The 18,834-nt window shown below is 33.6% G+C and overlaps 1 protein-coding gene across 1 annotated transcript in view; it reads left to right on the top strand.

The window, feature by feature from the left end:
* The window catches only part of LOC111089317 (L-carnitine dehydrogenase-like), a gene marked incomplete at its 3' end in the record, with an annotated part of 36,238 nt that overhangs the window by 13,470 nt on the left and 3,934 nt on the right, over positions 1-18,834 (top strand). The window contains exons 4-7 of the mRNA XM_022401593.1: positions 1,174-1,310; positions 2,551-2,656; positions 4,298-4,392; positions 13,781-13,877. Coding sequence (XP_022257301.1) covers positions 1,174-1,310; positions 2,551-2,656; positions 4,298-4,392; positions 13,781-13,877 — 435 coding nt within the window. The remainder of the gene's footprint in view (positions 1-1,173; positions 1,311-2,550; positions 2,657-4,297; positions 4,393-13,780; positions 13,878-18,834) is intronic.

The raw sequence follows: 18,834 nt of genomic DNA, 5'->3' as shown, positions 1-18,834 counted from the left end.
CCCACCAGATGGCTGGGTTTTGGATTGTAGTTGAGTTGCTGCACGTATGATCCTCTTTCCTTCCCCCCAATTGGATGCTGGTACCTGATGGCCTGGGGTTTGGATTGAGGTTGACTTGCTGCTTGTATGATTCTCTTTCCTAACCCCACTTGGATGTTAATACTTGGTGTTCTGGGTTTTGGATTGTGGTCAACTTGCTGGCAGTATGATCCTCATCCTACACCCGCGTGGATGTCGGTTTCCCGGCATCATGAGTTGTGAGTGAAGTTGACCTGCCAGGTATGGTCCATCTCACCATAGCCACTCTACACCTAGGGGCATATCATTTAATCTTACCCTCTTTTATGTTTTCTGGGATTGAGTTTCATAACTTTAATATATAATAGTGGTTTGGACCACTATCCTGCTGTAGTTCTCTCCCATTTGGATGTGCTCCTCCAATTTTCCAACATTTTTCGACAATGGACGAAGAGTATTCCTGGTTCAGAAGTGATGTGGTCTCCCATGTATGATCTTAGATTCCGAAGATCTCTTTAGGAGCATCCTTCAGACACTTTCAAGGATGCTTCTTTTTATCCCTTGCACCATTCCTTCCATCTGTTCAATGTGAGATTCTAGCTATTTATGTGAGAGGAGGTAATGTATCGTATTGAAAGTTATAATATTCCTATACTGAAAATGTATTTCCAATAGGTACTTACCTCCTAGAATTGAATAGATGGAGTCTCATGTGTCAAGAGAGTATGTTGCACTCTTTATGGTGATTTGCATGCGAGATGCATTGGAATCATTCCATTCCAGATGTGGGAGATTCAAGGCTTGTGGCATGCACAGAATCTTTTTGTGTATATAGAGGGCAGCACTGAATGAGAATAGCTATTTATGTGAGAAGAGGTAAATACCTTTCGAATATACATTTTCAGTATAGGAAAATTATAACTTTAAGAAATGAAAAAATATCATGACTGTTTTATTATGATGGCTTCTTTTTTTTTCTTCAATCAGTGTCTTATGTTCTATATTCTTACCTAACAGACTGTTGATGATCTGTGGAAAATGTGAAAAGTTTTGTAGCTCTTTTGGGACAAGTATTGAGATTTCTGTGTATTATGTAAGACTTTTTAGATGATTTGTATGATCCTACAATTATCACTTTAAATTTTCACTTTTCAGGTGACTTTGCTTACCATGGCCTTGAGGTTTGGGTGTATGACCAAAATAATGAAGTTTTGGACAGTTTAGTAGTACGTCTCAAGTATGACAAGGAAAAACTATGGAAAGATAAATTGATGATGCAGACAGACTTTGTTGTATGTTGTTTTTATTTCTGAAAATGGATCAGCATAAATTTGACATAATATTGAAGTGAAAATTGATTATCTTCAGTGTAATCCTAATTTAAACTTACTCATGTATTAACAATGGAACAAATGAAATATATGTTGATCACCAGGAGTTCTGATGGTTTAAAAGTATGTAGCTTGTACAAGAGTATCACATTCCTGTAGTTTACGCCAGTGGTGTGCATACTGTGGTGAGTCATGGAGGGGGGGGGGGTCACAACTATGGCTCTCGGAGCACATAATTTATATCTTGAAGTACAAACTTAAAAGTAAAAAAGTTTTAAGAACTACCATACAAATATTACTATTATTAAGCAATACTGTAATAACAATTATTATCGGAAAAATTATATGTACAGTATATACACAAATAGGTTATACTGGGTAGTGGGAGGTAGTTACAACAAAATTTGGTTAAAAATGGGAAGGGGTGCACCATTAAAAAAGTTTGCACGTCTCTGGGCTGCACTGTATGTTGGAATATGGTAGCCAATTTGAACTCACTGTGTAGTAGGTGAGTAATGTATGTTAAGAATAAACTTAAATATGCTCTTAACCAGAAGTAATCTTCTGTTTCACTGTTAATTCATCCTTGTACATAATCTTACTGTTTACTTATGTATGTAATTATTTCAGTAGTGATGTTCATCATGAGAGTATGGAGCTTGATAGATAAAGTTGTCTAGTAACTGCAAAATTTTGTTATAGTAAACATTTAATTTGCCTTAGAAGCATAAGAACAGAGCTTTTACCATGTATTAGACCCTTCCACACCTGACCTATAGAACCTTGTTTATGTTCTAAGTGAATGCTTTTAAAAGCAGTTTGTTTGTTTTCTGGCAGAATAAAATGGTCAAAATTATAACATATAGGTTTATAAATATATAGATTTAGGTTAAAAATAGATTTCTTAATCAAATCTTACATCCAGCTTTCATGGTTTATGAATAAACTTCATGGGAATCTGCAAAACAGTAAGTTTGGGAAGGGGATCTAGGTATTGTGCTCCATTCTACCTTTTTTTAAAATATGTATTTATATAATAAAATCTTAATGCTTAAATGTCATTTTAAAGTCCATACACTTATCCTTCAATACAAAATAATTTTTCTTATATTGTTTGTGCAAGACTAAAAGTTCAGATGTCGATTTGTGAGTTTCTTGTTAAATATTATAGGGTTTTATTGATAATTCTCATATCCTCTAGGGAAATGTGTATTATATGAACAAACTAGAAAGAGTTGCGAAGAAATCAAAATTCATATTTGAGTGTGTAAATGAAGATTTGAAGATTAAACAAGATGTAATTGAGCGTAAGTGTTACTACTTCTTACCTACTAACTTTTAGTATCTGGCAATTGTTTGTTCATTTTAATTTTTTATTAATTTCTGAATCAAGACTGACATTTTTGTGGAGAGGACAGCCTTTTGTGAAAAGTACCAAGTTTATGGGTCAAAACCTCAACAACTGAAGGCATTTAGTTAATGAATTTAGACATATAGTTGTTGCTCTAAACTTGATTCATTTTCAAAATATAGCAGTGTCATGCTATCAACAAAAGAACTTAAACTACTAAGACTAACTTATAGACCAAGAGTTTACATTTTATATTTGATATTTTTGTAAACTAATTTTCATATTTATTATTTGTTGTTATTAATTTGTCTAGTATTATTTCTGTGGTCTCTAAATGATTATTAAATGATAAAAGATGAAATATCAAACACAAATGAGGCACTGATTAAGATTAAACAATTACATTGATGTGCTTGCATACTTGTATGTTTTAACATTGTTGCATTAGATGGTGAAAATATTTATTAGTATTATACTTAGTGTCCTTTCTGTGATACTGTTTCAGAAAAGGTTTTTTCTTAAAATAGAACATTGTTGTAGTTTCTCTTGATGTCCTTTCTGTTATCTTTGTCATATGGTGATTGTTATTAAAATGTTGTCGTCTAATGTCCTTTCTACTATCTATTGTATTTCACATGTAGTGATTTTTAAAAAGGTACTGATAATATTTCTTCAATTTCTCTCCTGATGTCCTTTCTGTCATGTTTCAAGTGTGGTAATTTTTATAAAAATGCACTGAGAATGTGCTGTATTTTTCACCTGATATCCTTTCTGTGATCCTATTTCACATTTGGTGATTTCTAAAAATTGCACTGAGAATGTTGCTATAGTTTCTTTTCTAATGTTTTCTTTTACCATGTTTCACATTGTAATTTTTTGTATTAATGCTCTGAGAATGTTGCTGTATTTTTCCTTCTGATGTCGTTTCTGTTATAATGTTTCAAATGTAGTGATTTGTTTAAACAGTGCCCTGAGAATGTTGCTGTTCTTGTTTTTTTCTGATGATCTGATCTGTCTGTGATCCTAGTTTACTTGTGATGATTTGTTTAAAAATACTCTTAGATGTTTCTGTATTTTCTCTTGTGATGGCCTTTCTGTTTTCATGTTTTATATATATAGTATTTTTATCAAAATGCTCTGAGACTAAGTTTGAATAAATTAATTTCAAAAGCATGAAAAGTTGGGAGAAGCTTCTTTGGTGGGTGTAACAAATTTATATCTTAGAAAATAAAGAAGGTGGGAGATTCTTATTTTAAATTATGGCCTGTCAATATCAAAAGTTGGTGTATTTAACTGATAGACAGGGAAGAGAAAAAATCTAAAATGAAGAACTCACAGCAGAGAAGCATCATGTGACACAGAGAAGTGAAGGTTGAGAATCTATTTAAATATTTTCCTTTTAGATTCGTAAATTAGGACGTGTGAAATTATAAGCTACATTTTTATGCCAAGTTTACTGAAGTATGTTGGCAATAAAATTATTTAACTAAATTTTGAATCTTACTTTCTAAAATGTTTGATCCCTACCTGTACACATGGAGTTAAAAGTATTTTTGGTCTTTAGTCAATTGCAAGTAATATCTGATACTATTTTTAGGTATATCTCATTGTTGCAGTCCAGATGCTATAATAGCTTCAAGCACCATGAACCTGAAATTGGATGAAGTGTTTGCAAAAGCAGTACATCCAGAGGTGAGGAGGGAGTTTGGTATCACATTGTAAGACAGAGATGAAGTTCAAGTTGGTTAAGGACCACCTTGTTAGACAGGGATGAAGTAAAAGATACTCTACTCTTTTCAGTTTGAAGGCACAAAGGTGCCACCAACTAAATGCTTCTGCAAAACTCAGATATCTCATACAATTTTACTTGTTTGATATAGAATAATTTTTATGATGAAACATAATAATCAATGAACTTTCTGCCAAGTTTTTGATATTTTTGAAGATATTTCCTTTTTTTATTTATAAAAAATTTTATTTAGGTGCATATTGGTATGGAACTATGCTGTGACCATAGCACTAGTACTATGCTATGGTCTACAGTGGACCATAATGAGCTAACCTCACAGTGCCTTGAAGGAAAGTGTTATTTTATTTGAAACAAAAACTGTTAATTCAGTTAGTTCAAAGGATGAAAAGGTGGAGTCTTTATAATTTATGAGGTTGAAGAGAAACCATTCGAACAATATCTACCAAAAAATGGTCATTTGTATTTGATAATGAAAACAATGATGGCTTTTGGAGATAAATCATCTTGAAAAGAATGTTTGTATTTTGTTTTCTTGGTGATGTTTCTGACAAATGCTCTTCTTCAAGCCAGAAACAAGCCTGTGAATGACAATTACTGAACATTTTGAAAGGAAACAATACATGAGAACAAAATGTAACTTAAGATAGAGCCACGAGAATTAAACAGTATAATAAAGCTGGTGGTTAAAAACAATTATATAACAAATAAAAACATATTTACAAAGCAAGGAAAGAAATAATGTAAACATTTTTGTGGTAATAAAGTATGGTTATTCTTAAAATTTTATAAAAAGCTGAATCGTTCATTAATAACCAAACGACTTAACTCAATTTAAAAATGATTTCTTCTGATACAGTACCTTACCTTCGCTCACATAACAGCTTTTCTCATTCAGTGCTGCCCTATATGCACAATTTTCACTCGTCACTAGCCTTGATGCTCCCACCTACACTCACATGTTTACACGTTATACAGCAGCACTGTAGCCTGCAAATGAGCATGTGACAAACCTACACTAATAGCAGTGTGACACACCCCTTGGTGCAGCTGGCTCTCTATACTGTAGAGCCCCGTCTTCACTTCTTGACTTGGCATAGTAGAGTACAGACATATTTAATGTTTGCTCCAAACTAGCTTTGTTATTTAGTTTTATTATTATTTTTTAAATGAAACTAAATAGTGTAGGTCTGGTTTATGAATTCTGAATTTCAAATTATGAAAACTACTACTGTTGTTACTCCTGCTACTGCACTGTAACCTGCAGTTTCTCAGGCCTTCCTTCTGCAGCTGGCAACTATTTAGTTAACTCGAGATGAGCACAATATGTGACTGTGCTCTCCTCCTGCAGTTCGTGGCTGTACAGTTAAGTTGACATTATACAAATTGGGATCCGCATTTGTGTAATGAGGAGGTTTCGGTTTTCATATCTCACAAATTCGGGTCCGTTATATGGTCTGCTGTATCTCCTTATACTATGCCAGATATTCATTTTTCTGGTGAACATGAACAGAATGACAGGGCTAGGAGAGCCTGTTTCCACCCCATTCTTTACTGTGTAGTCCTGAATTCTACCTGTGGATGCTCCCAGACTGTTTACACTTTCTGAATATAGTGTCACAGGTATGTTACCCTTTGTCTATATTCCCTATGTCTTAAGATACTTCTCCTCCTTAATTCTGCTTTTTCCTAATAATTCCCACACATTAGTGTGTCATCATTAGGATTTTCCGTTTCTGGACTCACAGAACTTAAAGTATTTGATTCAGGTGTGGGGGTCTGTCCCTGATATCACAATGAGATTTTCCCAGGCCCAATTTTCCTGGCTCTGTTTAACCCTCATCGCCCTCTTGCATTACCTATCGTCCATCCATCTTCTATCTGGGGCTATCCACTGTTCCCCTGAACGGTTTTTTTGAGAACACTTACTCTCCCGTGTATTCTGTGTTGTCTTCCTTGACTTTTCCATCCAAACTTGGCTTCTCTGTTGTTGGGACCTCCTGGGTAGGGACACACATTTTGCTCACATACTCCTACCCATGTCTTATTTGCAGGACCTTCTTATGGCTCCATTTTTATGCCAGGCAGTCTTTGAATATTTCTTTGTAGTCCAGAGTGGAGACTGTTCATCAACACTCTTCCTTTTTCATCAGTCGTCTCTCATCTTTCACAACCTTCCTCTTCTCCCATTCCTGTATCCAAACCCCTCCTTCAACCTCTTTACATGGTCTCAGCAGCTAGCCATCAAACTGCAAATCAGCAGGTTTCCTGCTGCCAATGGTACCAGTAACTTTACCATAGATTCTGGCATGGTCGGAGTATGTTTGGCCAGGTATGTGCACCTAAGGAGCAATTTCACTTTGGATCATTGGGTACTTCTAGTTATCTGAAGAACTTACAATTTGTAATGCCATCTCAGTTATCCCCACATCCCATTCCATTACCTCATCTTTGAGATCCAGTTTTCTACCAGTGTCTTCCCAAAATGGTTTGGACTATTCTTCTCCAGAAAGCTATCAAACCCACCAGTCTGCTTTCTATGGAGTTCTATTCCAAGTTGTTCAGAGTTCCCAAGAAGACCAAGGACTGGTGCCCTGTCATAGATTTTTCCATTCTCAACCATTTCATCAACCTTCCTCATTTCACCATGGAGTCCTTCCTTACTGTTTGGTGGGTGTTTATTTCTGTTCTTTGAATGACAAAGATGAATGTTTCAGGTGCTTACCTTCTCATTCATTTTCCATATCATCTAGACATTACCTTCATTTTGTCCACAGAGGTCAAGTTTCTCAATTCCCTGCTCTTCTGTTTGGTCTGGCTTACTCACCCAGTGTATTTTGTCAGGTGTTCAGGGCCTTTGCCTGACTTCTTTATTCTCATGAACTGTAGTTTCATCATTATATAGATAGATGGCTGAATTTAGCTACATCCCAACAAACATCTCCCATGCACATGCAGTTACTTTTCAAGAGGTGGCCAATGTAGGTTGGCTACTCATGTTGGAGAAGTCCGTTTTCATCCTGATCCACCTTATCCATTTGGGAGTGCTCATTAACTACTATTTCAGTCAGGCCCAGTCTTCTCCTCTTTGGTTGAGACCAGTGGAGCTATTAGTTCTCAAATATAAAACCTCACCTTTTCTCACTACATGTGAAGTTCTTTTTCTTTTGGACTTCCATGGAAGCCCTCATTCCCTTTAGCTGTGCATTCATACATGCTCTTCCATGAGTGTTGCATAATCAACGGAATCTTGCTCGGGATCCTTTGGATTTGGTTATACTAACCCCTCTCTCACTACACATAATTTTTAGCCTGGTAGCTTAACAGGGACAAGACCATGGTGGTCGTTTTTCTTTTGCCTCCCCATCAAAAGTTGCATCTTTTCACAGATGCTTTCTTATGGGTAAGGGAGTGTGTATGTATTCCTGAGAAATTGCAGGTCATTGGTCTCTGGTCGAATTGACTCTGCACATCAGTATTCTGATGCTATTTTTCCATTCCTTGTGCTTTGGATCGTTTTCTTTCATACAAGGAAGATTGATGATGATACCTTCTGACAATTTTACTGTTGTTTCTTACGTCAATCGACAAAGGGGCTCCCATCCACATCCACTTTGTTTTCAAACTATAGAACTCCTATTCTTTGCCCATTCACATTACACATATCTATTATTGTGTCATGTTCCGGGTTCTCTTAATCTCATCCCAACAAGATTCTTCCCACAGAGTGATCCCTAGATCCTCAGGTGTTTAGGTGGTGGTACACTCTGTGGGGTATTCCACTTCTAGAAGCATTTGACACTCACCTCAGTTCCAAACTACCATTCTTTTAGTTCCCAAATCCACATCCTTTTGCTAGAGGTTTCATTGCAGTGTTTTGTGTCATAAATATGTCTGTCCCATACCATAGCAACACATGGACTATCATGAGTAAAGCAGTGTCGGGATAGCTGTCCATCCTTCTAACTCTGGTGGAATAAATTGGGACTGGCCTGCTTTTAAAAATAGGGTTCTATTGTCACCCATTATACTTTCTCCAGAGTTGCATTCCTCCAAACTCTCCACCATGTTGTTCCCCCTCTTTTTGATTGGAGTATGGAAGTCCTTTCCACTTATCAGCTCATAGCTGTTTGGGTGGTGGAACATGGAGGCATTTTTCTGAGTGTGCTCAATCCCATTTTGTTGAGAGGAAGGTGGTGGTGTTTTGTTGGTGAAGGTGGTGTGAACCCTCTGCCTATTGCAGACCAGAAAACAAATATCCGATGCCACCTGGTTTTGTACTGGAGATTGTCCACCAAGTTACAGTTCATCCCTCTGGATGTTGGTTCCCAAGTGGTCTAGTGTTGGATTAGAACTAGACTAGCCAACATAAGTCCTCACACATGTGGATTTTAGGGGTACCTCATCCTACTGGGGACTGGGCGATAAATTCCCAATGCTGCCAAGTTTTAGTTCAAGTGAACCTCCATGTTTTACTGACCCTTCCTACCATTGCCTGGATGTCAGGTTCCCAGGTGGTCTGGTGCTGGTTGTGTACTAGGTTGCACACGTGCCCTGCTTGGGCGGTTGGAATGAAATTTGTTTTCCCTTCTGCTTCCTAAACTTGAGATGAAAATTGTTGGAACCCTCCTCCTACCATGGATCAGAAGAAAAATACCCAATGCTATCTGGTTTTGTACTGGAGTTAATACACTGATTACAGTGTGACATGCACTATCCACTCTACACCCTTTGGCACATCCAACTGAGTATTGGATGTGCTCCTTTTTTCACCCAAATTAGTGATGCATATCTTTAATTGTTTTTTTACAAGCTTCGTACAGCTAATCTTACTGTATAAATTTCTAAAAGCAAAGTTTGCCAACTGGCAGTATCATATTTAGGATTTAAACTTATTTCTGAGGAAGTACACACAAATGATGACAAAGTGAAAGCTATTAAACACTTCACAATTCCAGAGAACTGCAAGGAATTAAGCACATTCATGGGTATGTGTGCCTGGTATAATCAGTTTATTTCAAACTTTGCTACAATTGCTAAACTTTTAAATCAATTACAAAGGAAGTGTATCAAGTGGAAATGGATCACATAATGTGAAAATGTATTCCAGAAAATAAAGGGAAAAAAGATGAGCATTTTTTTTGCATACAGATGCCTCAAATGTTGGATTGGGAGCAGTTCTGTGTTAGAAGGGTGTCATAGCATTTGCTACTAGAACACTGAACTATGTAGAAAGAAATTATACAACTAGAAAGTTAAAATGTCTATCAATAGTTTGGGCTGTAGAAAAGTTTAAAATATACCTAGATGAAGAATATTTTATAATGATCACTGACCATGCTGCCTTGAAATGGTTACAGACAAGTTAGAAGTTAACTGGTAGGATGATGCATTGGTCATTAAAATTGCAGGACTTAACATTTAAAATACTTCACAGAAAAGGTAACCAGTTAACTGATGCCTTATCTAGACATCCTGCTGATTCCCTAGAAGAAACTTCAAAATTGGATGTCAGCAAGCTATCACCTGAACTTTTTGTCATTGTCAACATTAGCACTTCAGAACATTTGGCTACTGAACAAGCCAAAGATGATGAATGTACTGGATAGTTTTCAAATGATTCTACTATAGTTACAGAGACTGACTAATTCAAAACACTATGTCTTGAATGGCAGTGTTCTTCGTTACAAAAAATGGATTGCTGGCAATGGTGAATACAGACCAGTTATTCCCAAAACACTGAAACTAGCAATATTAATAAAATTGCATGATCATCCTACAGCTGGTCACCTAGGTTTTAGAAAAACCACAGACAAAATATCCAGATGTGGTTATTGGCCTGGTATGACACGGGACATTAAAAATTGTGTTATCATGCCGCGTTTGTCACACCACTAAATTTGATCAGAAATGGTTAGCCAGATTTATGCAAAGCACTAAACTAATGGAGCCTGGTAAAGTAATAGGAATAGATATCATGGGACCTTATCCTAAATCTACTTCTGTGAATAATTATTTGTTGGTTGTAACAGATTTCAGTAAATGAGTCGAAGTATATCCTCTCAAACAAATTATTAAGGTGAAAAACTAATTAATAAATACTGGCGTGGATGGATTTTCAAGGACTTGTATCTAATTTGATGGATGAAACGTAAAGCTATGGGAATTAAACACATCTTTACAACTTCCTATCATCCTCAGTCTAACATTACTGAAAGAGTAAAGAGAAATATAGGTAGAATGATATCTGCTTACATTGAGAAAAAGTATCAAACTTTTTCCTGAATTTTTCTATTGCAATTAAAACTTCTATTCATGACTCTGCAAGTTACACGGCAGTCAAACTCCATCTGGAACGAAAGTTCTTCCTTCCTTCCTTGAGACTGACTGACAAAGTATCCAACAGCTCCTCAAACTGTTAATAAGTGAACAGCAGAATTGCAAAATGTCATACAGAAAGCAAGATCAAATATTGAAAAGACTCAGAAGTGGCAGTGACAAGCATACAACCATAAGAGATGCCCAGATACAATTAAAATAGTTGACTTAGTATTATTAAGGATGCATCCATTATCTTCTGCCCTAAGTGTGTTACTCAGTTAGTGTATAATTAAATGATCCTAGATCAAGTAGAATTATGTATATTTCCCCCAGTAAAACTTCTATGGATGCTTGAGAAAATGGTAATCATCCTATGCAGTTGTGGCAAAACACGATTGTTGACTACAAAAGATTTGGAGGCTTTCTTCCCACAAGACAAAAGACTTCTGCTGTTGTGTCCATTTCTCACTCTTCAACTGATCCTGCTAATGACTTGCTTATGTCTCATGCTGAACTCACACAAAGGAAATTACAGCCACATCGCAGAGTTGATTATCGCAATTTGGCTGGTCTTTGAACTGTTAATAAACTTCTGGTAAGCTAAAACAGAGTCAGAAACTAGGGAAGATCAAGCTGAAGATTCCAGAACATGAATTGTTGTTTTTCCTTGTAAGGTATCTGTACTTAAACTGTAAGGGATTCCTAGCATCAGTATAAAGAGAGAGATAAAAGTAATGGTATGAAGCAGTTTTGTAGGAAGGAGTTGCGAAGTGGGAGTGCTTGTCTAGACATGCAGATTTTACAATGAAATATTGAAAGTAAGGAAAGTGCTAAAAGCAGCTCAATCTAGAGGGTCTGGGGGCACACTCCCCCCAGAAAATTAATATAATATAATTTACGGTTGCTATATAAAATGCAAACTCACCTTTTAGCTAGAGCACATTGAAGTTCAGTATGTATGTATGCATTATGAAGCTGACACAAGGTTCCCCAATGGTGATGTACAGATATTAATGTTACGAAAGATTATGTAAGTTAGCTAGTTACATGAGATGTAACCTCGTGGTCTAACCACTAAATAAAAACCCTGCCTTGAGATTATATGAGTTAGTTCACAAGATATGGTTAAAATGTATTGTTGTTGATTGTTGCTCGATATTGTTATTGATCTTGAAGTTGTTTAAATTCAGAAGATTGCATTTTTTGGAATTAGGTTTTTTCTTCTTCTGGTTCTTTTTCCTATTTCTGTTATTTATTGAAATAAGTATTAATATTGATATTTATGTTGTTCATTAGTGTTAGTATCAAATCCTGGCCAGGCACTTATTTATTAACTGTGTTTTTGGTAAGTGATAAACTTTATATTCTGTCTGTTTGAAAGTTTTATTTTTAGATTTCTGTAGTTATCAAATTCAATAAATTTGTTATTTTGTTCGACCCTCATTGTAGCAGCTGTTTCTTTTAGTCTGTTACAATGTTAGGAAATGTTTTTATTGGAATAAGATGAAGTAGATTTAATTATATCATTTTGCACTTGACCATATGAGCTTTTATTTCACTGACAAAGCCTATGTTTGTTAGGCTTTGCCTAAGTAACTGCTTGAATAGCCAAAGAAAATAATTGAACAGAAAGTAAATATAGATATGAATAGAAAATGGGTTTAAAATTTATCACATATATTATATTAAACTTTCTGATTAAAAAAAATATCAGAATAGTTAGCTTATTAATAAATTTTGTTAAAATGTTATTTACATAGTATGCCAGTTATCATAACAACAGTGAAACTGGGTGGGGAGTTTTTCAAATCAGAAAAAATCAAAATGTAGAGTTTTATTAAATTCAAACTTTGTAGGAAAGTTTTATTAAAATGTAGAAAGACATAAATATTGGAAACTGAAATTTACAACAAAGATAACCAGTTTTAACTTCTTAAAAAACATCATAAAAGCTTTTAAAATTTCCAAAGCTTCGATTTCATACAGATATCATGGATGAAAATAAGATATTTTATTTGTATAAACTACATAATCTGTAGAATGCTCATCCCAAGTTTAAAACCATTCATGTAATATTCAATTAGCTCAAGCTGTTCTCGTGAATTGTTTTCTTTATATTTTGTTGCCTAAACTAATAAGTTATTGATTTTTATGTTTTACTAACTTTTATTCAAAATATATAACAATAAATAAAAAACAAATTTAAGGCTTACCTTAGCAAATAGTTGTACTTGTACTCAAGAACATATTTCAGTAAGACTACTTTTTACACACTACATTGGTTGACCATGAAATTCAAATTGCTTTCAAATATGCATTTTATAATAAAAATTGTATGAAGTACTAGAACAGAATTTCCAAAACGTACAATAATTTTAACTGGCTTTCCAGTTAAACTATTAATACGTTTAAATTCCAGTACTTCTTGAAGCAGTTACCTTAATCAACATATTTCAAGATTTTTTTGCAAGTTACTTGCTTTGAGTGCCAGAACAAAATAGAAAACCATCAGATTCAGAAATTGCTCTTTCTGTTGGTTATAGAGATATCTTAAGAGGAGGAAGTCATTAAGCTTGGCATCAAAACATAGTTTATAATTCCAATTTTTATATTACCTAACTTTCAATTTAACTTCAGATAAAAATATTTAAATAAATTATCATTTGAACTTCCTTATGTCATGTGACTGTAATAAGTGAAAGGAAATAACAATAGGAATCACAGGAAAGCATCACAATTAGTTAAAGAGTTACTGACAAATACTGGATTTTGCAGTTTAACAACTTCTCTTTACAAAGCTGCATTGTTATTTGGGGAAGTTTAAACTCTTGAAGTTGGGTATTTGTTTGCATGTGGGAGAGAGTGTGGGACATAATGTGACATATTATTTTCCTTTATTATGTCCTCCAATACAAAAAATGGAATTACAAGAATTTTGTAACTTTAGATTATGTAGCTTTGTTGTAAGGTAAATTACAAATAACTTTTTACTGATTTTATTTGTGTTTTCAGAGATGTATTGGTGTTCGGTTTTTGTCTCCTGTCTATTGTATACCAGAAGTTGAATTAACTCTTAGCTCAGTGACCAGCAATGAAACACTGACAAAAGGTTCGTAAAAAATGAACTAATATGATTTCAACTGCTTCCCATATTGATGGTTGAATAAGTTGTTTCTTACATAAAAATTTATATCTTTTAAAGTATTAGTCTCAAAGCTGTTTATATACAAATTGGACACAATAATTTCATATATTTCTGTAATAAAAGTTTTGGTATGGAAATTGTGTATATATATATATATGTGTGTGTGTGTGTGCATGCATGTGTGTTTGTTGGACATGATAATTTAGTTTGTTTTAAAGTTTTAGTCTTGGTGTTGTTTGTGTGTATGTTTATAGGTATACATATATAGACACACACATATACATTAGAAATAATAACTTCTCATCTTTTAAGGTTATAATCTGGATTTTGTATATCAGGAGAGCCTAACTTTATTGGAAAGTGGGGGATGTGAAAAAAGTAAAGTAAATGTAACATAGTTGTTAATATATAATATTGTACACTAGCTGAAAAACATGGGAGTTGCTGTGCCCTTCTGCTTTATGTGTTAAATGTTTATTTTGTGTGTTTGTGTGTGTAAATATACACACTAGCAGAGTTACCAGGATTTCTGAAAAATAACTGCTCTCTCTGTTTTCCCATTCCATATTGTGATGGGTAAAAAATATTTTATGAATTTATAAAAAGAACAGGCTAGCTCTATTCCCCCTGTCATCCCTCCTCAAATATTCAAATTTCAAACGTAAATATGTATGTAATATTATGTTGAATTTGCTTCAATATAAATTTAATACATTTTTATGGTTGTGATACCGTATTCACATTATGACATTGATGTATGAAAAATATTACTAACAAAATGCAATATTATACTTTCTAATGTATCATAAGAAAATAAGAATCCACTTCCAGGTATCGAACCACCAAGAGAAAAAAAAAAGTAAAATAAAATACATTTGCTGACTTGACTTTAATCTCATTTTACATAACAAGTATAATGTAAGCCTTATTCTTTTCACGTAGTCTATTTTATGGCAGATGGCATAATTTTATTTTATAGGCTAGGCCTACTGTTTGCTTTTTCTCACACAACATTCTAATTCTGCATACATTTCTTTTGTATGTAAGGTTAAATATATGATGTATTAGTAGATGTATAAGTTAATGATCTTTAAAAAAATAGGCCTACAATTTAATATTGCATATTAAATGTCAAACTTATCAAAAAATGTCAAGTCTGCATAGAATTTATTCATGTAATGTATATGTTAGCAATAAAATTACCAATTCGGCTAGCAGACGATAGACGTGTATATCAGTGAAAAATTGTTGTTTTGCTCACCTTCATGTGAGGGAAGTGTGACCTGCGCAGTGAATGCAGTGGACAAACAAGCAAACAAACATAGAGATTTTGAGTTATATATATAGACAGATAGATAGATATGTAAGTTAGACATAACAATATGCCTTCCTTGAAAGTTTTTGTATGGAAATTGTGCATGTATATACAATTTTCATTTAATAACTTAACATCTTTCCTTTATACTTTCCTGGTCATAAAAGCTGTATGTTACAAAATATGAAGGTCTTTTCTTTGAACATATACATAAATGTAAGTAATGCATTGTCTCTTGTTGGACTGGGTTAATCTATCAGTAGGAGAAATTTTCTTGTCTGATACCAACTAGTAGTAAAAATAATAAAAATATTTTATTCACTGACTGTACAGGTCACCTTCGTGAGCAACAAGATTTTCTAATAAAAACAGTAACCAAAGTTTCAGAATAATAAAAAAAGATATTGTTTACTAGTTGGTGTCATACAATTAATAATTGTCATAGATGGGCCTAGTTTTGTAAAGAAAAATGACAGATAGTGTGGTAGTGCAGTAGCATATAGACAGTTTATACTTGTATTAGATTGACAGGAGTTCTCTTGAAGATTTATTTTCATTATGGGACTATGCTTTTTCACAATCAAAATAACTATTACTGATTCATCAAAGTGAAGTTTTATAATAAATTTTAAAAACACAATAGCACTAAAAAATCATCTTTGATTACTGCCATCTTGAAATTGCTTCAAATTCCATCATCAACGTTAAAATCTTCAAAAGGTTAGTTCACAATATTCTAACTATGAAAAACAACATTAGCTATTCAGTGAGTACATTTCTATACAATCAAAAGTTTAGAAAGAAGATTTAAATAAAAACAATATAATGGAACATACTATGAAACATGCAGCATAAGTGAAATAATACTGTTAAGAGAAACTTATAAAAAAGGCTTAAATATAAGTTTAAAAGCTGTTTCTTTCAAATAATAATGATAATGATCAAAAACACTTGGAATCTGAAAGTGATTAAATGAAAAACAACAGGGAGGAGTTGATGTTATTATTTAGTTTTGGGTGAACATTGAAAATGGAAAAGCTTTATTTAATAAAGAGTTCATAATCTGTGGTTCCATAGTTAAGAATTTTATAGTTTTCAAGAAGTATAGGGTTGTTGTTATTCTACTCTGCAATTGGTACAAGACTCAAGTGGAGTGGTTAGCTTATATCCACTTCTTGGTGAAATTCCTGTGTGCACCTAATTTGTGAGTAGTATGTCTTGATTATTTTTTTAATTTGGGATTTAAGTTTAAAACTTTGTTGACCCATGAAAGGAGTAATAACAACTACTGGATGCTTGGAGACAGTGTGTGGCTTTTTGGTAAGTTCTGTTATAGTTGTTACAAATGTTCATGTAATAGAGTGTAAGAAATTAATGGGATAGCCATTACTTTGTAATATGTTATGAATTTTGGAAATTTCTGAGTGAAGTGATCTGACATAGTAAGAACATTTAGTATTTAACCCTTTGGCTACCATGTCCGTACATCGCAAGGACGTAATGTGATTCTTGTCATATTTTGTTCCAGAAATAAAACTAGTAGATGAAATTGTTTGAAATTGGGCAAGAACTTTTGTAAAAGCATGTAGTTTCAGAAAACTGTAATATTTAATTTTGATTTTTTCTACTAAAAATTTTTATTTATTGTAGTTATTTGCACTCAGATGCTAAATAGGGGATTTTCATGTAAGGATGAAAACAATGTTTTTCATCTTACAGTTTTCAAATTTTATTTGCATAACCTTTAGAAACCACTAAATGAATATTAAAAGTTAAGATAAATATTTATATGTTATTTTTAATTTTTTTTTCATATCACTAACTATAGCTATTATCATCAATGTACAGTGCCATAAATGTTTAAAATTAAGAAATAAAAATATGTACATACCTTTTAACTCTGTTAGCTAATCTTAAAATATCTTCTTTTGGTTATACACATAATTTCACATCTTCACTACATAGTTTATTTTTAATTTTTTATTTTCCTTTCCTGTCCTTTACCATTTATTATTCATCATGACACATGTCAACAGGTGGCCTGGGGTCATATTACAGTATCTTTGGTAGAGATATACAAGCCTTTGGCAAAAGATTTTTGCACTCACATAATAAACTTTTGTGAACTAACTAACTAACTTCCTAAATCCAATGGTTCACTGTCAAGTATAACCCTACCCTGATGTCAACATTGTGGTTAAATAACTAACTTCCTAAATCCAATGGTTCACTATCAAGCGTACCCTACCTAGATGCTAACACTGTGATTAAATAACAAAACTTTCTGAATACGGCACTTCACTAGCAGGCATATCCTATCTAGATTTTAACATTGTAGCTAAGTAACTAACTTTCTGAATCCTGTGCTTCACTTTGAATGTACCCCACCTAGGTGTTAACACTGTTGTTAAGTAACTAACTTTCTGAATCATGTGTTTCACTGTCAAGCACACCATGTCTAGATGATTAAGTTTCTAGCTTTCTGAATCTTTTAACTTACAGACTATCAATAACACAACAGAGCTACAAGTATGTCAGTGAATCTATAACAACATTGAAATATCAAGTCGGCTGAAACTGTTTGGTTAAAAACTATGATAATTAAAACATGAAAGCCAACAGAGAGATATCTGACACTTAGAACAGTAAGGATACGCTTTTGTACAACTTTCACAATATAAAGAAAAGACCTGAAAACTGGAAATAGGTTCCGAGCCTTACTTCAGGTTAATTCTATTTTACAGCTGCAATTGCAATGTGATAATTAAATGGTTTATCCATATAAGGGAGCATCTTTACAGCATGTTATTAACTACTACTATTATAATTTAAGGCAAAATAATTTATATTGAATGCTATCTTTGAACTGTTTTTTTTACCGTAAACTACCCTTGAGGTTCACTTTATAAAATGCTTGATTTTATTATTTAGTGTTATATGATAATTGAAAGTGAAAATACTTTCTTTAACAAAGAGTTCATAATCTGTGGTTCCACAGTCAAGAGTTTTCAAAAAGTATGGGGTTGTTTTTCCTCGCTGTATAATCAGATACAAGACTCAGATGGATTAGTTAGCTTATATCCACTTCTAGCTGTAATTCCCATGTGCTTGTATTTGTAGTTTTACCATTGCAGGTAGCTTTAGAGCTATCACAAGTGTATTTGTATATGACCCACAAGCAGTTATTGTTAACTTCAAATACAGAAATGATCGACAGGATGGAAATTGGAGAACATCTGAGTTCAAGTGATCATTGCTCTATTAGGTTCGATGTTTTGCTGCATATGGAGATAAGGAATAATGATATTTTGGTTACAGATTTCAAAAAAATGTTGAAGGTATGTGACAAGAAATATCTGTTGTGAATTGGGCAGCTGAGTTATTTGGAGACACTGATCAGATGTGGAAAATTTTCAAAGATAAATTTTTAAATATTCAAGGTAAACATATTCCTTATAGAAAGAAAAGGGCAGCTGCAAGTAACAAATCAGGTTGGCTTATAAAGAGTTGAAGAGATAAGATTTAAAAAAGCATCATAATTTTAGAATTTTAAATTTACTGGTATGACAGGATATTTAGGTAGATTATAGAAGATCTAAGAAAGTT

This window comes from Limulus polyphemus, unplaced genomic scaffold (genome assembly GCF_000517525.1).
Source record: "Limulus polyphemus unplaced genomic scaffold, Limulus_polyphemus-2.1.2 Scaffold5877, whole genome shotgun sequence".
Taxonomy (NCBI): Eukaryota; Metazoa; Arthropoda; class Merostomata; order Xiphosura; family Limulidae; genus Limulus; species Limulus polyphemus.
Note: the sequence above shows the minus strand (reverse complement) of the source record. Positions and strands in the feature narration are given on the sequence as shown.